At 39.2% G+C, this 26,811-nt stretch overlaps 2 protein-coding genes across 12 annotated transcripts in view; one reads left to right on the top strand and one right to left on the bottom strand.

Moving 5' to 3' along the window:
• Positions 1–590: 590 nt before the first annotated feature.
• On the top strand, positions 591–11,337 carry HNRNPA3 (heterogeneous nuclear ribonucleoprotein A3). 7 transcript variants are annotated; one of them, XR_009520145.1, is made up of 12 exons: positions 591–718; positions 2,661–2,783; positions 2,872–3,018; positions 3,109–3,319; positions 3,656–3,745; positions 3,829–3,924; positions 4,019–4,099; positions 4,596–4,736; positions 5,614–5,736; positions 5,825–5,894; positions 8,696–8,769; positions 11,230–11,337. XR_009520145.1 is itself a non-coding variant. In XM_060016539.1 (11 exons), exons 1-10 carry the CDS (start codon positions 647–649, stop codon positions 5,875–5,877), a joined length of 1,137 nt encoding a protein of 378 aa, XP_059872522.1. In that variant the 5' UTR covers positions 591–646; the 3' UTR covers positions 5,878–5,894; positions 8,696–10,358. The 7 variants fall into 7 exon arrangements, 5 of the variants coding, with proteins under 5 accessions (XP_059872522.1, XP_059872521.1, XP_059872524.1 ...); XR_009520144.1 differs by lacking the exon at positions 11,230–11,337 and adding an exon at positions 9,619–10,358; XM_060016539.1 differs by lacking the exon at positions 11,230–11,337 and having other exon boundaries at positions 8,696–10,358.
• Positions 11,338–14,736: 3,399 nt separating this feature from the next.
• NFE2L2 (NFE2 like bZIP transcription factor 2) overlaps positions 14,737–26,811 on the bottom strand; it is a 37,516-nt gene continuing 25,441 nt past the window's right edge. For 2 of the 5 annotated variants that reach the window (XM_060016537.1, XM_060016534.1), the window contains exons 2-5: positions 18,452–18,718; positions 17,765–17,854; positions 16,894–17,085; positions 14,737–16,476 (exon numbers count right to left, since the gene is read on the bottom strand). In XM_060016537.1, the coding sequence (XP_059872520.1) occupies positions 15,244–16,476; positions 16,894–17,085; positions 17,765–17,854; positions 18,452–18,715 (1,779 nt within the window). In that variant the 5' untranslated portion in view covers positions 18,716–18,718 and the 3' untranslated portion in view covers positions 14,737–15,243. Of the gene's footprint in view, positions 16,477–16,893; positions 17,086–17,764; positions 17,855–18,451; positions 18,719–19,244; positions 20,902–20,936; positions 25,367–26,811 lie in introns of those variants that run through there. The other 3 variants (XM_060016533.1, XM_060016536.1, XM_060016535.1) reach the window with 3 other exon arrangements.

Below are 26,811 nucleotides of genomic sequence, written 5' to 3'. Positions count from 1 at the left end.
CAGCCACGTTTTGAGGCCTTTCCAAGATGCCCATGATTCACATATGTCAGTGTCAGGGATTTTCAGTGCGGGCCCTCACAGTGGGCATCCCAGTCACGGACACCAGGCCCTGCCATTTGGAAACGTGCGAGGAGACGCCGAGGGGCCGAGAGGGCTTTCTTACAACCCTAAAGTACAAGAAGGGAAAATGTGGTTTTATCCAGGCGCCTGAATGAAATGAATTCGATAATGGAGACGGAAAGGCCCACGTGGGGGAGGGGAAAGAAGCGCGAGAAGAAAGGGAAACAGGCCTTTTTCTCCGGTGACGCGCGGTCACGAGGCATTCTCCCGACGTGGGCACCGACCATTGGCGAAAGCCTAGCTGACGTCCTTGCAGCCGCCCGGGCGCGAACGGCGGCAAGGGCGGTGCCGCACTGGAAGTTAGCGAGGCGCGCGCGCTCCCGGGGCCTGCCACGCCCCCGTCCTCTGCCAACCAACCCGCTCGTCCAGTCCCTCTTCGCGCCCAGCTGGCCACGCCCCTTCCCAACTCGCCCCTCCCCCATTAGGCCGGCGGCGCGCGAAAAGCGCGTCACGTGACGGCTAGCCCCGCCTCTTCCTCTCGGTCCCATATTGAACTCGAGTTGGAAGAGGCGAGTCCGGTCTCAAAATGGAGGTAAAACCGCCGCCCGGCCGCCCCCAGCCCGACTCCGGCCGTCGCCGTCGCCGCCGGGGGGAGGAGGTATTAGGGGGAGAGCGGGGGGTTGCTGGGTAGTGGCCGGCAAGGGGGGCCGGGCTCGGTGGGAGTGGGGAGGCCGGGTGGACTGGGTCGGCCCTCCCGCGCTCTGCGTTGAGACGGGCGGCGGGAGGGGGAGGGGAGCGGGCCTCGGAGGCTTCCTTGGGGCTTCTCGCCAGCCTTGCCGTCTCCTTGGGCTGCACAAGTGGTTCCTCGGAGGCGCGGTGTGGCTGGGGAGACCTCAGGAGGGGAGCTGGCCCGCCGGCCGCGCGGCCTCCCATTCGAGGCCGAGGGCGGCATGGCGGGCCTCGGCGGGAGCAGTTGGGAGGAGGCGGTGGGGGAGGGGAGGGGACGAGCAGGCACATCCGGGCGAGCGAGCAGGCGGGCGGCGGCCACATTGACATTGATCCGCTGCCGCGTTACGAAATGGCGCATTGGCACGCAATGGCCGCCGCCTGGCTCCGCCGCCGGGAGAGAGAGCGTGGGATTGGAAGGAAGAGGGAGGAGGCGGCCCAGCAGAGAATGCTGCAAACGGCCTCGAAGCTTGGGGCCTAGTGTTTTCAGTGATGTTCTCCCATCGCGTTTCCAGGCCTTAAAGATCGCTAAGGAGAATTTTACGTCCCGTTCTGTTCCTCGCAGCACTCGGTTGAAAATTTTTTTTTTAATTTTGCTGTTTTAAAGTACTTCTTGATCTGCCGTTTTTGCTAAAGTCCTTACGTAGCTTCGTTCCATGTGGGTGAAGTGCCTCATCTCATAGTGTGGATGTAAAATAGGAAGTTGAAATTTTTTCACCTTCGTTTTTCCTATTCTGATGGGTCGGCTCAGGTTGTACTTTCTTGTAATTTTGTTTCAGAGGACTGCAACCACAGTCGAATTTTTCATTTGTTTGGGATAATTTCATGTGGGTTATTGTTTCTTTCTCTAAACTTTGTGTATTGTTAATTAGATGTATTTAACCGGGACTTGAAAAGATGAGACTAAGTGAATAAACGCTTTAGGCTATTAATCATTTAACATTTTTTCGTGGCATGTGACAGTCTCTTCATATTAAATGCCTTAACGTCTCTCCTTTTAGAAGACACAGGAAGATCTTAGAATGTAAATGTGAGTGCCTCTATTTAAGGACTTCGGATGAAAGTTGTCTTAATGCATATATGTATTAAGTGGTAGTTATGTGATTTGTTAAAGAACTAGTTAAGTTGTAAAACAGTTCAGGCCATATCTTAATTTTTTTTAAATCTCAATTTCTTTTTTACTGTGTTCCTTGTCAGACAATATACCTAACATAAGTCCAAACTGCCCTTTTTGTGACCCAGTAAAATGTTGGTTTTGAAAACATTTTTGGCACGTGGTACAAATGCAAATAGAAAATTTTTGCGTGGCTGGTTTTTTCCATAGTTTTTTTGGGGGGAAATGCTGGTTTAGCCTTTCATTGAGAAACACTTATTTTCACCTTTTTATTTGCTTGAAGGTGGTGAATTTCTCCATTTTTAAGTTGTAGTTCACAGTCTTGTGGTTTATAATTATATGCTTTTGGGGGTGTAGACTCAGGAGGGAAGACGAGAGAAGAAATGGCATAGATGAAACACTGCATTTACAACACTTCTGGTTTCTTAGAAACTGGTTTCTCAGTAGCCACTTCTAAAATAATCTGTCCCCAGACACTTGTAGTTGTAGCTCAGAATTTCGGGACTTTTGATTCTGGAATTATCTTGGGCTTCAATTTAATTTTTAAGTGATGTTGGCATTTCAAAGTCTGGTTATAGGTTTTCTTGGTCCCTTTAATCAGTTGATGTGTGTGATCCTACTCCAGTTTTTAACTGGAGAAAGTGTTAATGGTACAGGAATTTGATGTTAAAAGTTTATTTGTAGGAGATTAAAAGGTTTGTGCATCTTTGCATTTACCTACTAAACGAAATAATTAAAATATATTGGTTTGTTTCCTCAGGGTCATGATCCAAAGGAACCAGAACAGTTGAGAAAACTGTTTATTGGTGGTCTGAGCTTTGAAACTACAGATGATAGCTTAAGAGAACATTTTGAGAAATGGGGCACACTTACAGATTGTGTGGTAAGTTATTAAGGGAACAAAGGTTCTTGAAAGAGGGCAGAGGACCTGTTTAGGTGTGTTTCAGTGCTTTAAAATTTTTGTTTTGTAGGTGATGAGAGACCCCCAAACAAAACGTTCCAGGGGCTTTGGTTTTGTTACTTACTCTTGTGTTGAAGAGGTGGATGCAGCAATGTGTGCTCGACCACACAAGGTTGATGGGCGTGTAGTGGAACCAAAGAGAGCTGTTTCTAGAGAGGTATTTTAATAATACCATGTTGTGTGACGTGTGAAATTGTTGCAGAATTTTTGAGGGTTTTTTTTTAACTTACATATTTTTTATTTGTAGGATTCTGTAAAGCCTGGTGCCCATCTAACAGTGAAGAAAATTTTTGTTGGTGGTATTAAAGAAGATACAGAAGAATATAATTTGAGAGACTACTTTGAAAAGTATGGCAAGATTGAAACCATAGAAGTTATGGAAGACAGGCAGAGTGGAAAAAAGAGAGGATTTGCTTTTGTAACTTTTGATGATCATGATACAGTTGATAAAATTGTTGGTAAGTAGCAGTTTCTCAGAACTTGAATGGGAAAGCAGAAATGGCTTCTTAGCTCTCTACTAAACTTGCTAAATCGCTTATAACTTTTGTATTGTGCACAATAATAGCATATAAAGTGTATGGTTTAGTTTTCATGAAGTGACTATACGTGTGTAACCAGCATCTGGATCAAGAAATAAATGTTACTAACATCCCAGAACACTCCCTTATCACTACTCAAAGTCACTACCTTTTTGATGTTTTAATAAGTTATATAGTGATAAAGGATATCATTTATGTGTGCTTTTCCAAACATCAAATAACTTTTGTTTGTTTGTTTGATTAAACAAAATTTAGTTCAGAAATACCACACTATTAATGGTCATAATTGTGAAGTGAAAAAGGCCCTTTCTAAACAAGAAATGCAATCTGCTGGATCACAGAGAGGTGAGTAGTACCATATATACATACAAAATAGAGATGAGTAATGTTTGTAAGGTTCTTAAAGAACTTTCCTGCCTGTGTTGAAGGTCGTGGAGGTGGATCTGGCAACTTTATGGGTCGTGGAGGAAACTTTGGAGGTGGTGGAGGTAACTTTGGCCGTGGTGGAAACTTTGGTGGAAGAGGTAGGACAGTTACCTTATTTCTAAGAACATGTCTACCTAAGTGTTATTGGTAAGTTGAATATATTCATTTAATTCACACTTTGCTTTTTTTCAGGAGGGTATGGTGGTGGAGGTGGTGGCAGCAGAGGTAGTTATGGAGGAGGTGATGGTGGATATAATGGATTTGGAGGCGACGGTACGTTCTTTAATGTTTGATATTTTGATTTTGTTTCTATACTTTATTAAGAATGAAAGTGTTTGTTTACATTTTCCTAATTTAAAACTTGTGTGGCTTGACAATTAAAGTATGCTTTTAAACTAATATCATGGAAAAGTAGACCTTAAAGCCCTAAAGATTAAACATTACCTAGTTCTTTTTGGCTGATAAGATTTATTGTACTAGCAGTTGAGGTGGAATTATAGGTCTCAGAGGAGACTGTTCACTATTTTCCTTAGGGAGATTTTTTAAAATTGAGGCAATTTTTTAATATCAAAAGATTTAAGCATTCATCTTAGTTGTTCCTAGCCCAGATTCTTGCTGTTCTATTAGCCAGGTATTACCAGGCTTTAGAGTGTTAAATCAATTTATTGACCTGTTTTCTGGGGGCTTAAAAGTATGGTAAACTAGCATTCAATAACTTGATCCTCTGTACATTTATATTTTTGTCTGACAACCCAATTTGTTGTTCTAGGTGGTAACTATGGCGGTGGTCCTGGTTACAGTAGTAGAGGAGGCTATGGTGGTGGTGGACCAGGATATGGAAACCAAGGTGGTGGATATGGTGGCGGTGGTGGAGGATATGATGGTTACAATGAAGGAGGAAATTTTGGAGGTGGTAGACTTTCACTTGTTTTGAATATTCAATAGTTTTTATAGTTTCTTACAGGTGTTTAAAAACATGTTAAAACAGCATTTGGTCAAATTTGATGTTTTATAATAGAAAATACTCAAATGGTGAGAAATTAAACTGTTCTTATTTTGCTGGCAATTTAGTAAATTGGCAAAGTGTATTCAACTCTTATTTTTGTATTGAAATGGACATTTATCGGTAATGTTCGTTGCCTGAATTTTAGTTAACTCTAGGTACTTTTAAGCTGGACAGATGGGAACTGTAAATTGAATGTGCAGACATGTTGAATTGGGTGTCATCTGGAGTCTAGGTGACAAAAATACTTTGAGTCTTAATATGTCAGGTGTGTTGCAGACTCTTAAGCAGCTCTGCATCATTCCACGATGCTATAAAGAACTTCGTTATGAATGCACTGAGTTTTGTTGAACTGTATTGATGTATCAACAACAGGTTTTTCTTAACAGTCAACTTGAAATGCTTTTTTGTCATTGATTTAAAAGTTAAACGGTATCAGAATTACGGTGAATCAAACACAATTTTGATGGTATTTAGTGGTATGAAGGAGAGAATGTGTTAGGGTGTAACATCTAATATAAACAAAATACGGTAGCTGTCTAAATACATAGTGTTTTGAGCCAGCTTTCACTCTTTGTTTTTCCTCTCCTGCCTATGTTTGAGGCCTGCTAGTGGGCCTCTGTAGTGAAAAGAGTTTGGTAGCTCTGTAAAATCTCTTTTCAAAGCATTGTGTGTAAGTGTCAGAGCACATGCTGCCACGATTGTCAAAAGATGACGAGTACATGTATTAAAAAAGGAAAATAATTGTGTAGGTCAGCCACAAATAAAACCTTTGTAATTTCAGGTAACTATGGTGGTGGTGGGAGTTATAATGATTTTGGAAATTACAGTGGACAACAGCAATCAAATTATGGACCCATGAAGGGGGGCAGTTTTGGTGGAAGAAGCTCGGGAAGTCCCTATGGTGGTAAATAATTTTTTTTTCTATCAAAATTTTTCATAGCCTTTTAAATTAAAAACTCATGTGATTCTTTAAAATCTTTGTATGTTTCCAGGTGGTTATGGATCTGGTGGTGGAAGTGGTGGATATGGTAGCAGAAGGTTCTAAAAACTCAGAAGAAAAGGGTAGGTATCTTTAAATTTTTATCATGATGATAAAGAATATGTGGAACTGTTCACTGAGTGTAATAATTTTTTTATCCTGTATTATTCAACAGGCTACAGTTCTTAGCAGGAGAGAGAGCGAGGAGTTGTCAGGAAAGCTGCAGGTTACTTTGAGACAGTCGTCCCAAATGCATTAGAGGAACTGTAAAAATCTGCCACAGAAGGAACGATGATCCATAGTCAGAAAAGTTACTGCAGCTTAAACAGGAAACCCTTCTTGTTCAGGACTGTCATAGCCACAGTTTGCAAAAAGTGCAGCTATTGATTAATGCAATGTAGTGTCAATTAGATGTACATTCCTGAGGTCTTTTATCTGTTGTAGCTTTGTCTTTTTCTTTTTCTTTTCATTACATCAGGTATATTGCCCTGTAAATTGTGGTAGTGGTACCAGGAATAAAAAATTAAGGAATTTTTAACTTTTCAATATTTGTGTAGTTCAGTTTTTCTACATTTTAGTACAGAAACTTTAACAAAATGCAGTTTTGAAGGTGTTTCCTTGTGAGTTAACAAGTAAAGAAGATCATTGTTAATTACTATTTTGTATGAATTTTGCTAAAGTTAACTGTAAAGAAACACCTGCTGACTTGCAGTTTAAGGGGATCTATTCTCCCCATTTCCAAACCATGAAATGAATGGGCTCTGACATGTGGAGAGAATAGATATTTGTATGTTTGCAATGTGTGTTTTAGATAATAGAATTGGGTATTTAAATTAGCATATTTGTGAATTTAATAGCATTAAGATTTACTTCAAATGAAAAATCTCAAAATTCCTATTTGGTTTTTGTGCATTTTCTTTCAAAATGTAATCATATGATTTTAGTGTATTAGCTTTGCTGAGAGTCCTAGCTGTGTTTAGAACATCTCCATTCTACATTCACCTTGGTCACATGTGAACTGCTGCCATAGTTTTATTTGGGTGTAAAGAATGTCTCCTGCCCTCTGTTTAAATTCTGGAAAGGGATAGTGAATGTTTTCCGTTTCCTCCTACCTTAAGAAACATTCTTAAAATCTTCAAAATACAGGACCACTAAGCGTACTCTATCTGAGCGAATTAGTGGCTACCTTTTTTTTTCCTTTTTAAAGCACAAGAGGCCCATAAATCTTCAGTTATTTTCCTTGGTTTAATATATATTTTTTTGATACAAGCTCTCAGAGCGAGAGAATAAAAATCATGCATTGTTGAACCCTTAACTGGCTGGCATGCTTTCCTGTTTGTACCCTCTGCATTATACTGGATGAAACCAAGGATAGTCTAGATATAATCATCCCAAGTGATTACTGCAGTAGAAGTGTAGCACAGTTGCTTAGTACAAACAAGCTTTTCACTTCCTCAAGACCTGAATTCAAATTTGGATAGTCAGAGTTTGTACTCACTAAAAATCCCAAAGAACACACTGTTATTTCCATGTGTATGCTTGAACCTAAGTCATGTTGGTATGAGTTTACAGTTTGTTTGGAAGACCCTGGTTGAGAAGAGTCTTCGATAACAAGGTCATATATATATATATATATATATAAACCAATGTCTACTGTTTTGCGCCAGCTAGTGCTTAAAATTTCATTCGAGCCCTAAGTATGTGCCCTGCTGTTATTATTTCTTCGGTAGTTGAACGTTAAATTTGAGATTCTTATTTTTGTTTTAAGAAGTACTAAGCAAAACAAGCAATAAAAGGGGGGATGGGGCGTGCTAGTGTTTGAATATGCTCTCGTTGCTCTAATTCTGTGCCTCTGTGCATTAATATTTGGATGCATGCAATGCCAGCATGGAAATCGGTCTTCACAGACACTGCAGTTTTCCAGAAAACACTCACAAACCAATAAATGTAACAGACAACATTCCATTTGTTAATGGACATATGTGAATAAGCAGTGTAGAAAATAGGCTAATTATTAGAAAATGGTTAAGTCTTTAACAACTTCAAGTGTTGGTTATATAAATGGACACTGTCAATGTTCATAACTTAAACCTGGGTACCTGGTCAAAATAATGCTTGGGAAACATTTTATTAAAATTAAGCTAAATTGTCTCAAGTTCTTTTATTCATATAATAAAGGTTGAAGGAATGGGGGAGATTAACATTTCCTGTTTCTATGTTTGTGAAATTGTTTGACACAACCTTGACAGTATCCTTTAATGGCATATGAGGTTAATTTGTACTGTTAACAAACTTTCTGTGTTCTGGAACTAGTTTAATAGTGAAAATATTGTCAGTAAGTTGATGTTTGCAACCTATAAGCAGGTGAAATCTGTGTATGTGACCTGTTTATAAGTTGTATTAGCTTAGTTCTTGTGAACAGTGTGGAAAAGTTAAGCCATGAGGAGAGCGATTTAACCAGCTTTAAAGGACCTAAGATGTGCTTTTTAAGCACAGTGTGGATCAAAGGAGACTCACTAAGACAGGACTTCAGCAGCCTTTTGAGTATGGACAAGTCAGCATAAATAAAGAATGACAAGGCAGCAGCAAGAGCTTCAACTACAGAGAAGTGAAGGCATAAGATACTATGGTGATAGTGAGCAACTTTCCAAAAGCTAGTTAAATCTGCTTATTACAACTGAAATATCGAAGAAAGTCTAGCAGGAAGGAGCTCTTCGCCTTTTGGAACACCAATGAGAGATAGTTGGCCACAGTCACTAGGTCTAGCATTTAGACCTGCAAGGAAGGGCAATAAGCATTAGGTAAGGCTTGAATTTGAATTTTTTCACTAATTAAAGAGTAATTTTTTGTAAAGCAAGGTAAGAGTAATTTTTTTGATTTGCAGGTTGAATGAGAACCCTACTTGCCTAAATGAGGAATGTCTTTCCTACCATCTTAAATACGAAGGTTTCTGGCTGGGTAAGGTTTGTAGCTTACACTAAAGCCTGATGACACCATTTGTTTCCCTATAAATTTATATTACATATTTTAAAACTATTAGATACATTGGCAAAATTGTTCAGCTGAAAAGTTTATCTTGGAACCACATTGAACACATTTTAAACAGTTTTAAAATTTTCCCTGCAGTAACCGTGAGTGTTCATCTTGAGTCAGATATATACAATTCATTGTTGGTGTCTTTAGGATAAAGTCAATTTTTGACAAGAGAAAGAGTGACCAGGGTTTTTTTAAAGAATTTTTGTAATAAGCATGACATGTAACAGAAGCATTACGCTTCATTACTCATTCTAGAGAAAAGAAAATCTTGGAATGAAATTTCAAAACTGTCAGATCATACAGATATAAAAATGGTCTTCGTTCAAGTGGCCTCATACATAAATAAGTTCTCTCACATACGACTTCAGGGAATTATTTGGACTAATAGGATAAACTTTTGGTTCTTTTTTAGGTTTCTTTGTGTTTAATCTGTTAATCAGAGGCAGTGGGGGCCTAATTCCACTAAAGCTCCTTTTTAAGACAACCTTTCCCAAAGAATAGTTAAAATATTACCCAATTACTACACAAATCAGATGCTGGTTGTTCATAAGGGCTATTATTGCTGCCCCAAAAGGGCTTGTTAAAATTTGAGGTTTGATGTTAATTCACTTTTTAAAAAATAACACTTTGGGGGGGACAAATGGTTAAAATAAAACTAGTTTCTAAATTATAGTAAGTCAAGTTATTTATATACAGGAGCAGTTAGGTTGCCACAGATTTTATTTTCAGAAAATAACTGGTTGGGTCTCTTTCTGTATCTATCTAAATCAGGACTGAATTTCTACACACCACCATAGAATGAAGTGTTGAATAAGGTAAATAGCCTTTTAATGATAATTTTTCTTTACAACATAGTTTTTAATGAAGCAAACTTCCTAAGATAGGAAATATTTTCTTTTTTAAAGGCATTGTTCTTTTGCAGTCCATTTCCTTTATGAAATAAAGTGATTTTACTTAAATGTAGTTCCACTGTCATTTCTGAAAAATACGATGCTCTTAAGTCATAACACCAGTAAACGAAGGAAGTTATACAAGGGAAAAATGGTCAAGGCAAACCTTAACTCATTTTGTCAAAGCAACTCATAGGTTACAGCTTCCCACACTACATTTCTTCTGAAAAAGCTCATTTTACACTCATGTCCTAAAGAACAAAAACTATCTGGTAACAAAGACCGTTTGTTAAGGAACTGAACAGTTGAAATACACTTGGTTTTAAGAGTTCTAATATGTAAGTCATCATTTGAAATATTTCTAATTAAATGCCAGTATCTCTTGGAATTCCAGTAATTGATGTCACAAAGTAGTGAGTAAGCATGCTAATGTGCAGGGGTAATGTAAGGATTGTTAGCCTATATAAATATCCAAGATTACTTTTAAATCTCAATGTTTTACTCTGATTTATAAGACTTAAGAGGTGGTCTGTAATGGATTCAAATGTTTCATTTGTAGTATAATGAAATGTTTACAGAAAGAACTTTTTCATTAAAATATTTTTAGAAATGTGTGTGTTGTTTTGTCACTTCACAGTGTTCATGTGACTTAAATGCTGTATAGGTGGACATTGCATACTTTACCAGTAAGTAAAAAACAGGAAACTTGGCATGAGCCTTCACATTATCAGTTGATTTAAAGGATGTAGATTTTATTCAGTGGAAAACAGATCACATGAGAAGTAGGTGTGGGGAAAAAGCTTATTGCCATGTAAGGATTTAATTCTTAAAGGACAGAATACATGAGATACTTGGGTGATTGGTGAGTCAGTGAACTTTCTTTGGAGAAAAATTGTGGGTAAGGACAATTATGTGAACGGTAATTTGGGAGAATGGTGAAATGAGGGTTCAAAATGTTGGAAGGTACTGTGTGTTTTTTGTTTTTGGAGGTACTTGGTTTCTTAATCTTGAGAAGGGCAATTGAGCATTTTGTGGTGTGAAGGTGGGTCGGGGAAAACTTTAATAAAATTAAGTAGTAGTAAACTATCGTTATGCAGTTTAACCCAAGTGATAATGTGTCAGTTTGACAAATTGCGGGAATTCCCTGGCAGTCCAGTGGTTAGGATTCTATGCTTCCACTTCAGGGAGCCCCGGTTCAATCCCTAGTTGGGGAACTAAGATATTTGGGGCAGCACACCCCCAAAAAATATGACAAATTTGTGAGGTACGGTTTTGATGTGATTTTTTTTTTTTTTAATTTTCATACCACACTTATTTGGGTTCATAGCATTGATAGCTGTTAACATGTGAAATGCTTTGTGAATTGAAGCCATGTGAGGATTTTAGGATTTTGCTTGTATACATTTTGCTTGTATTCTGTGTAGCTGTAAGTGCCTTATAATTCCAGTTTAATGCTTGAGTTGTAAAATAACGTTTATCTTTATTTTCTCAGAGTGAAAATACATTAAATGAAACTGCAAAATGTTCAGGCAACAAGATAAATTTGGAATCTCCCGTGTACTCATTACAAACTGCAATTAAAATTTTTTTGGAGGATTAGTGTTTTGCGAAAGCGGGGTCCTGTAAATACACTAGGTTAATTAAACTTGGAACTGAATTAAAAGTACCAAGGGTTCGGGGAAGAGTAAGGTAATAGGTAATATATGCCATTTTTGCTTAATATATTTTCAATCAGGTAATGGTAAGGGTGCATTAAACTGCATTCACCTGGTAGAAGTTAAGTGGGCATGGTACTGAAAGCTAGGAAATAACGGATTTACCTGTATGTACTATTTTACTTCTGAAATTTACTGGTAATAAATGTGGATAGTGTTATGTATAAGGAAGTGGACAGCTTAATGAGAAATGGTTAAATTTCACTACATCCATGTGTATAGCCAATACAATTAATAAGGGTTTATCACAAAGATGAAAAATTGTATCACATATCAACTATATCTGAAAATCAGAATACACGGAATTTTCATTTTTAAAAATACATTGTATTAGTCTATTCCACCAACAAATGTTGAGTAAACTGCATCAAAAGAACTGATAGGTTATTTGGATTTAATCTCAGTTTTCTACTCAATATCCTTATTTAGTAGGTATCAGAAAAATGCAATCAGGATTTTGTTTGATTCTGAGATGCCAGATTTTGCCTATCGGGAAAAATTTTAAGTTCAGAACTAACACGGTGGTTTGTGACCTTGATCAGGTTGTCTGGGGTTTCCTTTTTTATGCCATGCTCCCCTTGGCAGTTTGGTGATGGTAGCAGACCTCTTAGAATGTTTTTTTTTATACGCGTTAAATGTTACTTTTAAGGTAGTTAACCAAAAATCAGGTTTGATTCGGTAATATGTACTCTTAAGTATCAGGTAAGGTTAGTGGTGGGTCTGACTACTAACTTAGAAGTTGTGATGGTTAAGTGGTATTTTGAGATGCTTGGCAACAGTAACCTGATATTATCTGCTCATAAGTGTGAAGGTTGTTAAATGGGATAATGCGTTTAAAGAGCTTAAGCTGGCTCTTGGTCCATGGTCCCTAAAGATAGTATTCTTGGTAATAATCATGTGCTGAAGCGATGCCTAAATTTTAAAGAGTGACAAAGTTAATGCCAATGGGAGGTTTTTTCCTCCACATAGGATTAAAGTTCTTGTCTTTAATTTTTTTCCAGTTCTCAAAGTGTTAAAAAGCTGGAATTGGCCTGATAAATATCTTTAAAGTAAAAATGAGAATATTTTGTATATGTTCTGAGACTTAGAAGAATGGGTATGGAAGTATTATAAGGTACATTTGAGCAGCTACTCCACAGACTTCAAGAAAATCTCGGCAAGAATTTTATATAACAAATGCAGTGTCATGCAGTTAAGATTTCTAATAGGGTGTACCTCAATGTAAAAGGCATAGGTACACACTTTAAAATTAGGAACTGTTCAAGTAAGGTTTAACAGTTGGAGAGCCAAGTTTAATCTGAGGAGTCAGATAAACATTTCATGACCAAGAGGTGAAATCTTCTAGTCATGGGTCAGGATTTGTTAGATTTTAAAATTTTAGTTCTATGTAATGCAGCATGTATAGTACTTCAGAGTAATTTTTAGGCACTGAAAGGTGGTGGTCAGTTATCTTCAACTTGCAAAGTTCTGAAGTTTGACTAACGAATGCGTGAGTGAAGGCATCTGGTTTCATGATAGTAGAAATCTGGTCTGCCTAGGTGTTCTTCGCCCTTGTGTGTGGGGGGGAGTAGATAGTAGTAGGTGCAAGTTAACTCCACATGCTCCAAATGGGGGCTGCTGTTAACAGATTGCCATCACTCCCACCCATAATTTTAAGGGCACTTTATTAGAAATGAGATTTTTGTCTTCTGAGGTTGGAAAAGTGATGTGTCTTCCAGGGATCTCTAAAACACCACTATGGGAAGGAATTCTTGACCACACAGGACAGACCACAGAATCTCCACATTTGAATGCCTAGATAGTCCTTGAAGTCGTTTTCAACCTTGAACTTTACAGCCGGCTGAGTCAAATTCTTATTAAGCTGGTTTGACTTTAGTTTCTTTCACTTGCAACTAAAAGGCATGCTAATAAAAGGCTGAAGAAAAAAGTCTCATTTATAGCGTGCTTACTATTAGCTAGGGTCAGTGCTTCTTGTGGAGTAATTCACTGCATACTTATCCCTGCTTTACAGATGAAGCAGCCTCGGTGCTTTGCCTCACTGGAGGTCATTCTTGGAAAATGGTAGCAGCCCAGGCAGTCTGGCTCTAGGGCCTGTGGACCTGTACACTGTATTGCGCCTGATGGATTGATAGGACTTTTGGTGAATAACCTGCACGTAGTGCTTATTTTAAACATGCTGAGCCCTCAGATGACTTCCATTTACCCACTTCAAAATGAAACCAAGCAAGACGTGAATATCTGACCAGATGAAGAAAATGATCAGTGCTGTGAATGGTTTCTTGGGTAGCCTGCAGAGTCTCAAAATTTTGAGGGGCCTTGCTATTGTACCTGCTGTTTACATGTTTAATCACTGGATATGTCCCAAAGTGAACTGGTTTTCCCACCTAAATCTTCAAGCCACAGTCTTAACCATCTCTGGGCAACTCAGTTCTTTCAATGTTCAAGTCCTTGAGCCTACCTTCATCCTGCATCCATTCTATTGGAAAATCCTTTTAGTTCCTCCTTTGAAACATGCAGAATCCAGTGCCTTCTCACTACTGCTATCACTCTAAACCAAGACACCATACTCCATGTGACTATTTCAGAGCCTCCCCATTGGTCTCCTACCTTTACCCTTTAGACTACTGCCGACATACAAGGCAGAAGAAACCTTTAACTCAGATGTACCCCTACTTAACACTGCCAGTAGTTGTCCACAAGGTAAAAGCAAAGGTTATGAAGGCTTAACAAGGATCTGTGCCATGTGCTTTTCTACTCACCCACCCTTTTTCTCCCCCTCCATGTTCAGCCATATATTTTCTCAACCAGGCCTCAGAGCCTTCCAACTTCCTGTGTCTGTAATACTCTGTTAGTAGGATGGTTCTCCCACACCTTCAAATGTATGGCATATATCTTGATAGGAGTAAAAGAACCGGTGTTTTCATGTCAAAGTATATAGAGCATTTTTTTTTAGTTGAGATATACTTGCTGCTGAAGAGAAAGTGGTTTTTTTTGCGGTACGCGGGCCTCTCACCGTCGTGGCTTCTCCCGTTGCGGAGAACAGGCTTCAGACGCGCAGGCTCAGCGGCCGTGGCCCAGGGGCCCAGCCGCTCCGCGGCATGCGGGATCTTCCCAGACCCAGGGCGTGAACCCGTGTCCCCTGCATCGGCAGGCGGACTCTCAACCACTGCGCCACCAGGGAAGCCCGAGAAAATCTTTTTGATATATTCCATTTCCCTGTATTTCCCGTACCAATTTAGTGTAGTGCTTTCCATATTATTGTCATAAAAGATTGTGAATGAACTTCAAAGAAATAATTTAACGGTCATAATATTCCTTTATTAGTACCAGCTTTTCAACTAAATTGTCTTTTGCTAGAGCTAAACAATTTAATATAAAAAATGCCATTTTTTTGTTCATACAGTATTTATTTAAAAAAGTACAGTGGTTAGTTTTGCAACAATTTGCTTTTAGCCAGATGTATCATATAAATCTATGAAAGTAACAAATGAGATAAGAACAGTATAAATAAGGAGTTTTTGTAGTATTTACATGTATATAGAAACTAGCCCCAATGGTGTTTTAAGAAATTAAGTTTGCAGTTAAAGTGAAACTACTGATTCAGCATACTGATAACTTATTTTAATGCTTCTTAAAGTTTTATATTTTCTACACTAGTTTTGACTATAATTTTGCATAGAATTACTTATAAAGTATATTTCTGCATTTCACATCACAGTAGGAGCTTTTAGTATAACAGTACAACAACAAAAAAACCCCACTAGCTCAGAAAAGGTCAGATCTGCTCAAATCTAGTTTTTCTTAGTATCTGGCTTCTTACTTTTGGGAACAAGGAATACATTGCCATCTCTCGTTTGCTGCAAGGAGTATTCACTTGGGGAGTACGGCTTTCCATCTTCATCACGTAGCATGCTGAAGACTTCAAGATACAAGGTGCTGAGTTGTTTTTTCAGTAGATGGAGGCTTTTGTCATTTTCTCCTTTTTCTTTGAGCAATTTTTCTTTTTCATCTTTTAAATGATCTAAATCTTGCTCCAGTTCCACTATATTTTCCAGTTTTCTTTTTCTGCAGTTCTGAGCAGCCACTTTATTCTTACCCCTCCTACGTATGTCTCTAATTAATGCAAGTTGAGCCTCGTTGAATTGCTCCTTGGACATCATTTCATTGAAGTCATCAACTGGGAGGTTAATGATTTTTTCTACAGGGAATGGGATATGGAGAGCTTTTGCCCGTAGCTCATCTCTTGTGAGATGAGCCTCCAAGCGGCTTGAATGTTTGTCTTTTGTGAATGGGGTTTTTCGATGACCAGGACTTACAGGCACTTCTTTCTTTGGTGTATTTTCACACTGGGCATCACACACTGGAGCACTGTTCCTCCGAGATGATGACAAGGGTTGGACTGTATCCCCAGAAGGCCTTACTGGCTGTGTTTTAGGACCCTTCTGTTTGACACTTCCAGGAGAACTATCTATTTCTTCCATTTCAGAATCACTGAAGCCAAGCAGTGTGTCTCCACAGATGGTAGATTCCACTGAGTGTTCAGGTGATGCCATGCTGGGACTTGTGTTCAGTGATATGCCAGAGTCAGAATCATTGAATTCTGCTGTTGCACTTTCAGGGTGGTTTTGGTTGAAGGCTTTACAAAGTGATAGATCAGAGATATCAATGGGCCCGTTTAGAAGTTCAGAGAGTGACTGGCTTAAAGTAGCAGAGGAGGGCATGCTGTTGCTGGTACTGGGCTCTGCTATGAAAGCGGAATAAAATTCATCACCAAAATCTGTATTTACTGTGGCATTTGAAGTTAATGAGTTCACTGTCAACTGGCTGGATTCTTCTGTGGAGAGGATGCTGCTGAAGGAATCCTCAAAAGCACTGAGAAAATGTGGACTGCAGTTACCTACTTCTTTTTCCAATGAGGGGATTGATGAATAGAAATGATAATTGTTGTTAATTTCCGCCAGTTTGGTTTCTGGACTTGGAACCATGCTAGTCTCAGCCAGTTTGTCACTTTGAATATTAAGACACTGCATGGAAAAGAAGTTTATACTATGTTAAGTCAAGGTTAAGCTATTTTTAATAGCTGATAATCCATATCTGATGGTAATCTCTCCCCACCCCCATTCACACCAGGCTCTTCTAGAATTCAGAGGTAATTCCCATTTCCAACAGATACTTATGCCTAAGCATATGTATTATTTTCAGAGTTCCCAGATCAGACTTCAGGTTTATAACCTGATCTGTCCCTCAAGACATCCAGTCCATTTAACTAACAAAAGTTCACTGAAGTGAGCATGGGCAGCTCTCATGACTAATTTAAAAGCACCCTCCAATCCTTCCTATAAGTAGGTGGCATATAAATAATAAATAACTGGAATGACTAATTTAAAGGGACTGAATATAAAATAGCATCTTTGGTATTTATTATATTAGATCTTAGTTACCTGTAATTCTGGAATGGATAATAGCTCCTCCCAAACTTGCTCAATATCCTGCTGCATATCGTCTAAATCAGCAGTGGCTAACTGAAGGACAGCAGTTTCAGGTGACTGAGCCTGATTAGGAGCAATAAAGACTGGGCTGTCGATGTGGCTGGGAATATCAGGAACAAGTGACTGAAACGTAGCTGAAGAAACCTAAAATTGAGAAGGCATTTATCTACATGAATCTGCCACCAGCAGTGGATGGGTATGCTCCAAGGCCATCACAACATCTTAGACTGGAATTGGCTGCAGTTCTGTATTTCTCTACTTATAATGGGGACTTACGACTCCTATTTCTATATAATGAAACAAATGTTTTTGTCCTGCCCAGCTGACTCCACATTTACTCATTTACTAGCTTGATTGCTTTATCCTATGCATTTGAAGGTAAACGTCAAAATGGGTAAGAAGAATCTTTAGTATTTAATTTGTATATATGTATGTAATACCTAGTATAGTGCTTCAGACAATAAACTTATTAAAATTGTTAACCGAAGAAGTCTTGGTTTACTACCCAGCTTGCTTTTTACTCACCAAAATTTCTAAGTACCTATAACAAGAGAGTTAACTTGTTTCCACGGTTATGCTCACCCATCCCTCTGGCTATGCAGGAGTAAACGTTTTTGGTTTTGTATTATGTGGGGGAAGGAGTTGTGTCTTTTTTTTTTTTTTTTAAATCATAAAGTTACCTATAGGCTAAGGTTTCCTTGATAAAATTTGCTCCTGAAATAGTTTTTCATTTTTTTTAAAAAAATGGAGATACATCAAAGGGACCAATATACGATATGTTATGTATAGTTGTGGAGATTTGCTGTTAACTAAATGTTAATACCTCATTGTCATCTACAAATGGGAATGTCTCTGTCAAAAGCTGCATGCAGTCATCGAAGTACAAATCATCTGGTTTGGGAATGTGGGCTACCTGCATAAAAGGGAAAGACACAAAGGAAGAAAAAAATTGTTCCGTGTTCATAAAATGTTTACAGTCTAGTTAGTCAAACATTCCTCTTGTTTCAGAAGTCAGTTTAGTATAGTAAAGAGCACAGAATCAAACCAGACTATCTAGTTTCAAATCTTGGCCCCCACCCCCCTATTTATTGCCTAGTTTCTGGGCAAGTTATTTAACCTCTTTGGGCTTCAACTGCTCATCTGTAGATAAAGTAGGATAATGGTAATTAACTCATAATTGTTGTGTTGATTAAATCAATCAATATTTCAAGTACTTTAGTAGAACAGTACCTGTCACAGTACATGAATAATCCCTACTACAACAGTCCTACTACTGTCACTACTGTTGCAGCTGTTTGATCCTTACAATTACATAATGTTTTTATAGCTTACAAAGCTCTTCCATGTAATTTATGTCCTCCTAATCCTTACACTGAGGTAAGTCAGTCAGGCACTGAACTCATCAGTAGGCTGAGGTTGGGAAGTTGACTTAATAAGTTCATGAAGTAAAAGGCAAAGCTGGAACTCAAATCCAGATGTTTTACCTTCCCAAGAACTGAGTACCCTGTACCTGGGAGTAGTTGGCAGATCCACTGGTTTCCGACGGGATGTGTTGTGCTGGCTGAACCGGGAGGAATTCACCTGTCTCTTCATCTAGTTGTAACTGAGCGAAAAAGGCTTTCTCTTGCTCCTTTTGCAGTTGTTCTTGTCTTTCCTTTTCAAGTTTTTTCTGTTTTTCCCGCTCATGCTCCTTCCGTCGTTGACTGAAGTCAAATACTTCTCGACTTACCCCGAGATCTATATCTTGCCTCCAAAGTATGTCAATCAAATCCATGTCCTATGTTTAAAACAAAAAAGGAAGGAGAGAGACCATGGTTAAAATAGTTTTAAAATGGCAGATACCACATAATTTACATTATGCCATTGCTGATGGTGGGGGGTAGGGAGATTACAAATAAAATCTGAATGGGAACACAGATCCAAAGTTCTGGAAGGGCACAGTTAATTCTATTCAACGTATGTATCTTTTTTTTTTTTTTTAAATCACCTACAAACAGCTATCCAATGTAATCACTCATTACTTGGATTATTAACAATTTGGGTGATGGTAGAGGTCACTAACAACAAAGTAACAAATGTTGCACATTAACATTCTTGAATTAAAAGAACTCCCACACTTGTTTAATGGAATAGAGAAATTAGAGCAAGCACTCCAAGCCAATGGTTTATTATAAGAAGTGGAGTTTGGAAAACATGATTGAGCATGTGGAATTTTTCCCTAAACTTGCTTAGCAAATACCAGTTTACAGGGGGAAAAAAAAAACCCAAGTTAAACTGTCAACCTAGCAGTTGTGAAATATCACCTTTCATTTGGTCTTCGCTATAGTGGATTATCTTTTCCCCATCATTTCTCGCTACTTCTGTGTCTGTGGTTACTTATTAAAAGTTTCCTCTTTTTTTTTTAATAAATTTATTTTATTTATTTATTTTTGGCTGAGTTGGGTCTTCGTTGCTGCGTGCGGGCTTTCTCTAGTTGCAGTGAGCGGGGGCTACTCTTCGTTGCGGTGCGCGGGCTTCTCGTTGTGGTGGCTTCTCATTGCCGAGCACGGGCTCTAGGCGCGTGGGCTTCAGTAGATGCGGCACACAGGCTCAGTAGTTGTGGCTCATGGGCTTAGTTGCTCTGCGGCATGTGGGATCTTCCCGGACCAGGGATCAAACCTGTGTCCCCTGCATTGGCAGGCGGATTCTCAACCACTGTGCCACCAGGGAAGCCCCAAAACAGTTTCCTCTTGACTTGAGTTTTAGCTCCTGAGGTATGAACAAATTAGTAAATTCAAGTCCTAGCAAATGGTAATCTTGTGTGGGTGAAGCAAGAGATTGCCAAAAGAACTGGGAAAGGGGTAGTGCCCACTAGGCTCATTCCTGAGAAATCGTAAATAACCCTCTTAATAACACAAACCAAAAAAAGGTGGCTCTAGGGAAAGATGGAAGGTAATATGTTCTAAGATATGGGGAGAATTGTACAATGAGGGAATGGTTATTTTGATTTATATTACACGGCTAGGCTTAGGTTACCATGTCCATATTTTCCTAACCACACATGTGTCAAAAGCAATTTTTCTGATTTACAACTTTAGTTTTTGTAAAAGTCTGAACAGGTAGGAAATGTAAATCAGTTTCCATTTAACAAATCATCTGTGTTGAAAATAATGAGATGGAGACTGGAAAAACTGACAGAGAAAGGGAATTGGGATCTGAAGGCCAGCAGACACAGTGTGTACAGACATCAAACTTTGTATTGCGGTTCAGACAGCAGTTGGCAGCACTGGGCTGCCCAGTGCATTTACGGCTCTACTACTTTCAGCCTCCAAAGGACAAAAAACAACATGGCTGTTGCTTCACTGAGCAGTCAGGCTATTTCACCCAACAAAGTACAAGCACAGACCACCCAGCCTAGAGGCAGCCCAGCTAACTGGATAGTAGAGGCCACCTCTAGCCTTGATTGAAAGTTGGTGTTAGAATCTTAAATGCTATGAAACCCTGCTCATGAGGTTCATTACTCTAGCTTTGAACAGTATAACTTTTAGTACAAAGCACACACAGTAGGTATAATTAAAGCAGTATCTGTAGCTCTTCAGAACTGGCTAGGGTATACCTGTTTGTAAGCCAACATCTATTAAGGGCTTTCTATATATGCCAAGCATTGTTCTAAGTACTTCAGATATACACAAACCAACCCTCAAAACCACATAAAGAGGACATGTATCCCTGTTTTACAGATAAGTATATTGAAGCTTAGAAAGAAGACGTACTACGATAAAGTGCCAGGACAGGGATATATACCCAGGCATGAGTACAATATGAGCCAATCCTGGACTCCTGATTTTTAACCACTAGCCCACACTAAAAATACGAAGTCTGATCACTGGACAGTGGTTCCTAAGTGGGGCAGGAAATAAAATCCATTGTTGTATATGTAGACTTTGCCTTGACGTATTGGTGGTGGGAAGAAGTGGCCATCACCACTTCAAAAGACTGGATTGAGCAAATGTCACCTGGATTATTTTCCTCGCCACAAGCAACAAAATAGGAATCGTAGAGCATTCAGTCATACGTGGCTATCTTCTCAGGGGGCTCCCCACTAAAATAAAACATGAGAATTTCCATTTTAAAAATAATTTGTTTCCACTTTAATAGACATGTTTACACAAGGGTCATGTGAAAAGAGAAAGGCCCAAGATATAGAGAAACCTACTTTAAAATTCTAATTAGGTTGGGCCATATCTTCTGAGGGAATCTAGCTACAGCTGAGTATCCTGTCTGGGCCATTCTCCAAACTGAAGCTAACGACCAAGGTGCTAAGTCTCGTTCAGGGTGTTCACTACTAAATGCTAGCACTAAAAATTAAGGAAATGCATACTCATGCTATCTCAATTGAACTCTAGTTTCTCTATAAAATAAGCAGTACCTGTAGCCACCTCTCTCAAAAACTGACACGGAAAGTGCACTGAGCTCTTCAGAAGGTCAACAATAGAGAAACCCAAATACTTGTCCCTGCACCTGGGGGTCACTCTGCCACATCTGCCCTCACTTCCCCAGACTGCCCTAGGCCTGGGGCTTCTCCTTGTTCAGAGATCCCAGGATAAAAACCAGTACTCAGTTTTGACTTTTCCATGGAAGAACTGAAAGAGCACTGAAGAATTTACGTTGGAAACACCTCATAAATATGACTAGTCCAAAGTATTCCTAGAACCCAGAACTATGGGTGGGAGGAAAATTTCTAATGTAATTTACTCTAAAATTGTCAGTGGCAATCACACCAAGAGTTGATACAACTCTGTTCTTTCCTTTTCCCCCCTTTCCTCCCCATCAGATGTCTTGAGTGGGTTTAGGTGTTTTAGCTATAAATTTAGTATAATTGTTCCATCCTACCCCTACCATATGGATGTTGGTCGATCAAATGAAATGTAGAAGAAACTTCTCTATAAATGTAAAGTATATGTAAATGTTGTTATGCATCCCAACAAGAAGTAGGATGGGCCCTACTACTTGCTGTAAGTGAGACCAAGCTCCAGGCCAAAGGATAATAATGAAGTTACAGATGGAACTGTAGTGGGAGCCTTGAAACAACACTCAGCCATAAAGCTACTTGGTTCCTCCTCAGGGAAGGTATGAAATTGACCACTAGGCATGTGAATCGTGTGTTGTAAATAAAAGTAAATAACATACACTTTTATGTAAACTTTTATGTACACACACAACACCCTCTCGATTCCTGACATGACTACCCTTCAATGCACAGCCCCAAACCAATTCAGTGTTTTAAAATTTCCCATAACATAATTAGACAAGGACACATTGATGGATCCTCATCAACAAACAGGAAAAATAAAACACAAAATGTCATTTGGATCAGCTCCTGAGCACCTGTTCTTGTTATCTGATCTGAAACAATGCTGGACACTGGGAGGTGGAGGGGCTCCTACAGCCAGAGCTGACCGTCTCCACCAGGAATGCCACCAAAAGATATTTCAAGTGACAACATCTAATTGTTCTTAATGAAGGCTGGGCAGCCTTCAATGAGATAATAGACCAAGACAGGTTTCAAAGTGTTCTCAGAGGTTTTCATTTTTAAGTTTATTTTTATATAATGTTTAATCTTGCCATGCGAGGTCTCTGAAAGAACACATCTGCTTAAAAAAAAAAAAAAGCTGAGTTTCAACCACTTTGAATTCCTTTAACACAGATGTTCTGATCAAATTCAGAATTCAGTAACAAGGGGTTGCTTGTCATGGCCTTGATGTATCATATACTGTGTTACTCAGATTTTCACATAAGTTTTGGAAGAAAAAACCTGCAGCGATTTGATATTGCATGAAATATTCAAAGCTTTATGTTGAAAATGAGAACAGCAGAAGTTTGTTGACCCACGACTCACTGGTGGGGAGCCCTGCAGGCCCAGGACTGTGTTCTGTGCTGACCTCAGGCAGTGAGCTGTCTTGAAGGAGCCCTGTGACTGGGCACATGACTTACTCCACAAATGACCCATCTCTCTGCAAAATTCCTGAACCATCTAAGAGGAGATAGCTGGGGTGGTGCCCATAACAAAACGGACAGTATGGAAGGACAATGCCAGTGGAAGAATTAAACTGCTCTCCCACACTTCAACCTGAGGCACTGGGGAAGCATGGCTGCCCTGCAAGAGGGCAGATAAAAAGGGTCTGGGGAGGGAGAGGAAATGTATGGCATTTCAACAGGTATTTCCTTAAGCTTCCCAAGGGCAACACAGGCACTGGCTGTGAGCCTTCACATGCCATATGGAGCAAATGCCGTCTGACATACTTGGTGTCTGAATTTTTGTTGTTGTCCTTTTGCAATTCCTGAGTGTATTCCACGTTATGTTGCTAGCTTGGCTTCGACAAAATAAGGCAATTTAATAAGAACGTAAATGTTTGACAATTCACGTTAAATCACCATCTGGCCCAATGGAAAACAGTCATATTGAAAATGTCTCTCTCTATATATATATCATCATTTGCCATCTGGGTAATCTGTTACGCATTTTATGGGAAATCTGAAGTTGGACTATTAACTCGTACCACTTTAAAACAAATGTCTTTGTTCCAGGATAAACAGAAGAAAGCCCTTGAACACAGAATCCCATAATAATATGTCTTTTGCAAGCCAATTTTAGTGCTTTGAACAAACAAGCATTTATCATGCTCAGATGATCCCCCCAAATCAGAAAAGATAAAGCAAAGATATCATCTCTTCCTAAATTAAAGCAATTCAGTAAACTAAGGCTTTAGAAAAGTATTTGAAATGAAAAATAAAATGGTTTTTATTATATACATTCAAATGTATAAATGAAGCTTGCACCTCCCAACCCCTTTCCCTACCTGCCCTCTCCCATCCTCTGTTTTGTCCAGAGGATGACGGGAAGGTCGTGGGAGGTTTCTTCTAAAAACAAATTTCACCAATAAACTTTTTAAAAAAATTGCACAGATAACTAACTTTGTAAACAGACAATGAAAACTGATCCTCACTTCCAATTTTACAGTATAAGTGTTAAGACAATGTCTCAAGTGATTCCTTTTTTTAAATTTTTAATTTTTTTTACATCTTTATTGGGGTATAATTGCTTTATACAGATTCCTTCTTAAAATCATGTATTTCCATTAAGAAAATAATAAATCTTCTTTTAAAGTTTCTTCTCCTGAAATCGATCTCTCCATCCAAATATTAACTACTGGCATTCAGAGTCTAAATTGCTTTTCTTTCATACATTTCAGTCTTTATATTATGCCCAAGTGGTTATATTATTCACCTAAAAGCTAAATCTGGTTTAATATTTTTTTCCATAGAAGCTGCTCAAATGTTTTTGGGCAAAACCGGATGGAACATGAATCTCATCCTACTGTCCGTTGAAGTATAAACCAAATTAAGAGCTATAGGAAAGTACAAAAACAACTGAGGGCATGCTCGAATTCTGAAGAATTGATTGAACAACAACAAAGATCTCCTTGATTCCCAAGGCTCTACTCTGCAGTCACAATCCTTACTCCTAAAGTAAAATGACACCAAGCAGGTGTGTTTTTAAAATACATCTCACTGATGACTATTCTATTTCATAAATATTTATCTGCCTATTTACTTCTCTCCTGCTTCATTACAAGAAGATACACAAGACAAGGCCAACTGTTTTCTCAGACTTCTAGAGAAGGCAGATGAGATGACAGGTTATTCTCTACAGTCTGCCCACATTCAGGTACTTTTTTTGAGTCTACTGGACTGATTTGCTAACTTCTGAATATATTGCTGTAATAATTATGGAGCAGGTGATAAAAAACAAAGATCACAAAAAAACATATTTATATAGAATCACAGAATGTTAGAGATGGAAGGGGACTTACAGCCACCTAGGCCAAGTGTAAATGTCACTGGGTTAATCTGTGTTAACTACAGCTCCATTTTTAAAAATAACTGGCCTAGCAACCAGTTTCTATGTCAGCAGAGACTCCTAACAGGTAAAAGTTACCACTAATCCAAGTTTTCCTTCTCGAGAAAACTTACCAGGGATTATTTCCTCAATCTTCAATAACTAGCAATTCTTTTTGTTTTGCTTTGTTTTTTAATTTATTTTTATTGGAGTATAGTTGCTTTACAATGTTGTGTTAGTTTCTGCTGTACAGCAAAGTCAATCAGCTATAAGTATACATATATCCCCTTCTTTTTGGATTTCCTTCCCATTTAGGTCACCACAGAGCACTGAGTAGAGTTCCCTGTGCTATACAGTAGGTTCTCATTAAAATAACTAGCAATTTTTAACAGCATAAAAAATCTCAAACACACATCAAGACATGAATTATTCAACAAGTTAAAACTCTAGGGACTTCCCTAGTGGCGCAGTGGTCAAGAATCTGCCTGCCAATGCAGGGGACACAGGTTTGAGCCCCGGTCCAGGAAGATCCCACATGCTGTGGAGCAACTAAGCCCGTGCGCCACAACTACTGAGCCTGTGCTCTAGAGCCCGCGAGCCACAACTACTGAGCCCACACACCTAGAGCCTGTGCTCTGCAACAAGAGAAGCCACGGCAATGAGAAGCCCGTGCACCACAACGAAGAGTAGCCCCCACTCGCCCCTGCTTGAAAGCCCGAGCACAGTAACGAAGACCCAACGCAGCCAAAAAAATAAATTAAAAAAAGCCAAACTCTAGATCACAAATTTGCTATTCCCTGGATCACAGATGCATCCTTCTACCCTTTTGTCTTTCAGCTAAAAAATGGTCCAGTTTCCTCACAGTCCAGCTTGTTACTGTGTACAGACATTTTCATGGGCTGCTTCCTGTTCACAAACAAGTTTCTCAGCAATGACTCAATCTAAGAAATGTGATCCAGCCAGTTTACTGGAACTCTCACCCATTACGCTTGTCTGTACACTGTAAAGCATGATGCAAAGATAACAGCAAAACTGGAAAGTGAATAGACTAGGAACTTGGACTATTTTCTCAAGAGGCACATGTGTTTGGCCAAAAATAAATCATAAAGGACAGTTAATTTCCAAAATAGCAGGTGAGGCCACTGCTACGAAAAGTGGATGGATCCAACTTTCCCATGGGAAGTTTCATATCTGGGTGCCAGCAGAGTTAATTTCTGGTTGTCTGTATTTAAGCAGGATGCTGCTGCTGGGCCTCAATCAAAGGGCTTATGCAAGGGTCAGTCACTATGTCAAGAGAATGGCTTGGTTAGATAAGCAAACTTCAGGACATGTTTTTTCTCATCTCTTCCCCATTTTGAAGAAGCCATGAATGTATTCAGTCCTGGATGCTGTCCTCTGCACATGAAAGGAACTTTGTGACTTGGTCTTCCATCACTATTAGAATGAGTCTACAGGAAAACACACACACCCATCTTACCAATATAACCTTCAGGTGCACTGGCTCTAACTCCCTAACTCACTTTACCTAACATACACTGAAACTAACCTAGCGTGGACTAACCAGGTCGTCAGATGTCTACCTTGAGCTCAAACAGCCCTGTTTGCTCACCCTCCTGCCCCTCCTCCTAAAGGGCAGCCCCCATGAGGGAGGGCAGTACCCTAGCACACTGGAACTACTGGGGCTCTTTACTGCCACTTCTGAACTTCCTCAGTGATCCTTCACCCTCTGTGGATCCTGCATTTGTAAACAGAAATTATTTATTTCTATCTTAAAGCTCCTTTTCAGATTTAACTGCCTACAATTAAGCTTTAAAAGCTAAGAATTGGGACAGTCACCCAGGCCTGCTGTTTCTTGCCGGTAGCCAAAGACCTGTGTGCCTGTGCTGGTGGTGGCAGTGATGAATTTTAGATACATATGTATTATATACTGTAATATAGAAAGACTCTAAAACATTTAGACTTTTTTGTGCATCCTGTTAAAATACTTTCCA

Source organism: Delphinus delphis, chromosome 7 (assembly GCF_949987515.2).
Source record: "Delphinus delphis chromosome 7, mDelDel1.2, whole genome shotgun sequence".
NCBI lineage: Eukaryota > Metazoa > Chordata > Mammalia > Artiodactyla > Delphinidae > Delphinus > Delphinus delphis.
Note: the sequence above shows the minus strand (reverse complement) of the source record. Positions and strands in the feature narration are given on the sequence as shown.

Bases quoted from the DNA above. Each gene is read 5' to 3' on its own strand.
- HNRNPA3 (XM_060016539.1), top strand. From the start codon at position 647: ATGGAGGTAAAACCGCCGCCCGGCCGCCCCCAGCCCGACTCCGGCCGT. The intron at 4,100-4,595 runs GTACGTTCTTTA...TTGTTGTTCTAG, and splicing joins TAATGGATTTGGAGGCGACG to GTGGTAACTATGGCGGTGGT. The intron at 4,737-5,613 runs GTGGTAGACTTT...TTGTAATTTCAG, and splicing joins TGAAGGAGGAAATTTTGGAG to GTAACTATGGTGGTGGTGGG.